General features: G+C 37.8%; 1 protein-coding gene across 1 annotated transcript in view; it reads right to left on the bottom strand.

Moving 5' to 3' along the window:
- Positions 1-3,464, bottom strand: part of EVX2 (even-skipped homeobox 2) — a 3,995-nt gene extending 531 nt beyond the window's left edge. Inside the window, 4 exon segments of the mRNA XM_044271184.1 lie at positions 1-81; positions 1,722-1,966; positions 2,847-3,392; positions 3,395-3,464. The exon segment at positions 1-81 is cut by the window's left edge and continues 531 nt beyond it. Of these exon segments, the coding sequence (XP_044127119.1) occupies positions 1-81; positions 1,722-1,966; positions 2,847-3,392; positions 3,395-3,464 (942 nt within the window).
- Between the last annotated feature and the right edge of the window lie 594 nt (positions 3,465-4,058).

Here is a 4,058-nt window from a genome sequence, read left to right as displayed (position 1 = left end):
GAAGCTAGGATCCGCAGGGTGAGGCCAAGACATAGCCAGGCGCTGCCTCTTGTCCTTCATCCGCCGGTTCTGGAACCAGACCTGCACAGGGGCGAAAATACATGGACACGTCAGGACAATTATTGTCATTTAAACGTGTTTTACTGTAATTGCTACAAAATGACTAATAAGCCTAACCTAGAAAAGCTGTATTATCCTAATAATAATGTACCACGGATAGCCAATATCATATCAATAGCGACACATTTATACTTCTGCATATCTCTGGAGACAACTGGAGGTAAAGGATTGATCATTGAGCAGATAATAGTCGGAAGATAATAGTCGGACGTCCTTTCAGCAATTTCAAGGAGCAGAGCAGTCACCCCTCAACCTGTGATGGTCAAACTGCAAATACATTGCATTTTCCCGCACAGCAAGTGGAGGTATGACAGACTTTAGGCAGAGCTGCTCTGCTAGGTGAAGCATGTGGTCCAGGCCCTCTGGAGAAAACCTGTCAGTCTTCTGCTTCTTGCACTGGTCCCTAAATATAGGATCATGTCCTCCTGAAAAGGACACTTGAGTGACTACTTATTATATAGGACTTTATTATTGCCCACAATCCTACATTGATATTCTTTTTCTGCAATCACCTTTTTACGTTTTTTTTCTTTTTCTTTTTATTCTAATGTTATTTAAATTCCACCTTTTAAAGGCTGAACTTTTCCTGCTGCTACTTGTTGTTCTACTCAAGAACTGTAGGCGTTTCTTGGAAATCATAATTTGCCGGTCAACGGTTTCTTGTTGTATATGTAATATATTTTTTTTAGAATAGTGGAAAAAGAATCCATGTCTGTTACATATGCCACAACATTATATATATATATATATATATATATATATATATATAATGGAAACCGGAAAGAGTTCACATGTTCACATTTATGCTGAAACGTGTCACCATGATTCTGTTTTTAAAATGTACAATCCTGTTGGGCGTCCAAGTCATTTCACCGTGTGTATTTCTATCAGCACAATAAAGGCCATTGGCCCAAATTACAATCTATGTGTAATTCAGGTTGCACAATGGTTTACTCATCAAGTTATATATATATACATATATACATGCATATATAGAAGGAAATAGATAATAGTTATTTGTAGTACATACTGTATGTGTGTGTGTATATATACTATTTTTGTGTGTGTGTGTGTATATATATATATATATATATATATGGAAGTGAATAATATTTATCTATAGTACATACTGTGTGTGTGTATGTATATATATATATACTATATATATGTGTGTGTGTATATATATATATATATATGGAAATAGATAATATTTATCTATAGTACATACTGTGTGTATATATATATATATATATATATATACTATATGTGTGTGTATATAGATATATATGTATATATGGAAATATATATTTATCTATAGTACATACTGTGTGTGTGTGTGTGTGTGTGTGTGTATATATATATATATTCCAGTACCAGATCCCTTTAAATCCCCCATTATAATCTGTTTTGCAGCGTGAAATAATTTATTGCTCCAGCCTTGAGAGCTGCTATGAAATGTTGCAGTTATAAACTCCTGGGACTGGATTCTGTTGAGATGCAGAATTTTACAGGGAAATGTTCCCATAACCCCGGCGCCTGGTCCCTCTATGAATGCAGTGAGGTGAGCTGCCTCCAGTGATGACATCTTGGGAAGATCTTACCTTAATAGTAGTCTCTGGGAGGTTGAGGGCAGCCGCCAGCTCACATCTCCGGGGCCGAGACACATAATTCTCCCTGTAGAACTCTTTCTCCAGCCTTGCTATCTGTTCCCGGGTGAATGCTGTCCTGTATCTCCGCACCTGGTCAGCTGCAGAGCTGGAGCTCCCCACGGGGTTGTTACAGCTGCCCAGGCTGCCTAATCCAGAACTGGCGGAAGAACTGGTGGTGCTGGCCACTGATCCACTTTCTACAAAACAGGGAGACACTTCAAGTTTTCGGAATGGTTTTTCACGTGACAATAACCACTAATGATATTTTTTTCAAATGTATATTTTTCATAAATAGGCATATATATATCTATTTCCCTTTCAACCAGCTACTGACAATATGATAGGGTAGGGTCCTGTGGTACACAGGATGGGAAACTTTCATAAGCATCTGACAATATTTTCATAGATTGTGCAACCATTTTACTGTGTAGTCCTGTAATAATACAATGACATATCACTCCTATCTGTAAAAGTTTCTTGTACAGGAGGGGGACAATGACTGAGCAACATATTTTTGTGTTAAAATTTTAAGTCATCAAACAAAGCAATTTGAAATGTAGGAGAATAAAGGGGAAGATAACCCATTAAAGAAAGCACTGTTATTCTGCTGAGGCTTCGGTGGTACAGAATGATATCTAGGAAATATATTATTTAAAATGAATTCGTAATAAAGGCATTAAACTATTGTACTACTGTACTAATTATTGTTTTCTGCGTTATTGATTACCATGGGGTAGGAAAATAAATAATCGATTGGTTGTATCATCAGGCAGGTGTAAAGTTTAGATACAAAGTCCTGAAAATGAAAAGTTAAATCTATTGTTTAGTTTTATTTTACAAAATGCATTTTGGGCGTTAATGCTTTTTATGTGTGATCAAGGCATATAAAAAGTTCTACCCCTGAAACACTTAATACAAGGATTATATGGCAACATAGTTTTATATATGTTTGTATTCAATCAGTTCAAAATCATATCTTACATGTTAAATATAGGATTCTGTCTAAATGGATATTCAAAGCCTCCATCTATGTATGCTATGCCTTCTGCAGGGTGTGCACCCAGTAGAGGTCCATACCTTTGCTGATGCTGTCCTTCAGCTGGGTACCACTCAAGCTGTTGGGGGATCGCAGGGCTGAGCACCCCACCTCTACATCACTGCTCATATCTGCCTCTGAAGCCACGTCTGAATAGTGGTGTATCTTCTTGCCTCTGTCAGATCCAGGGAGGTCTGATCCGTTGTTGTTATTAGATTCACTGTTGGGGTGAGAGATGCTGAACAAAGTGTCTATCTCAAATTTTCCTTTGCTGGGTATATCCCCTATAGATCCATGCATAGAGGAAGAAGTTAGCCTGGGACTCAGGCGAGCGTTATGATGAGCATTTTCCAAGGCCTCCAACATTGCATTCCCAGCTGAGTCGGACAGATTGGAAAGCCTCTTGCCTGTGGTTGGGCTGTGTAGACCTCTTTCCATAAGAATCATCTCTTTTCTTATCCTTTCCATCATCTCAGCTTTTGTGAGGAGGGAAAACAGTGAGAGTAGAAAGCAGGCTTGGTGCTGTAGTGATGATAATGATGTGCCTGCAGCAGGGGCCAATTCACATGCAGCCTGCCAGCGCCTCTAAATATGATCTTCTCCTTGCGTAAAAATTGTAGGATGCCAAAGCGATGGAATGACTGGTCAAAATGACCCATACATCCTTCCCAGCCAGAAATGTCATTCATCAAAAGCTGGGGCTCGTCATTAAGGTATGAATGACGCTGTGTGAATAATCATTTATTGTAACAGTTTTATAAGCAAATAAATACAGGCTCCTGTCACTTGGCAATGAAGGCGGGTTCTGTGCAGACACATATATCCAGGTAGAAAGAGGGAGAGACAAGGAAGGAACTGTTAGGCTCTTGATCAGATCTTGCTTCAGTTCCTGTGGGGTTTGGCCTCTGGGGTGAAATTGACAGTCTGATTAATAAAACGAGCCGAGCAGCATTTCCCTTTCATTTAGGGGCATCATTATGCTGTGATTTTTTGTTTTGTTGCCTTTTAGCTGCTAATGATGCTGGCTGTTCTCTTTCTTTTTTCACAATTAATAGATAGATAGATAATCTTTAATAAAAGATAAAATCGTTTTTTTGTTTTTTTTTTGCTTCTTGACCAAATACAGAATAAATATTTTCTAGCAATTTTCTATTAGTTTCAGTATTTGTTTTTATATTTTTCCAGATATATTTGTTTTTCACAGATGACAAATTAAAATTTGCATATCTAAAATAGACATCTATAATAATAAT

The sequence above is a fragment of the Bufo gargarizans genome, chromosome 11 (genome assembly GCF_014858855.1).
Source record: "Bufo gargarizans isolate SCDJY-AF-19 chromosome 11, ASM1485885v1, whole genome shotgun sequence".
Taxonomy (NCBI): Eukaryota; Metazoa; Chordata; class Amphibia; order Anura; family Bufonidae; genus Bufo; species Bufo gargarizans.
The sequence above is the reverse complement of the archived record's forward strand: the minus strand, read 5'-3'. Positions and strand labels throughout refer to the sequence as shown.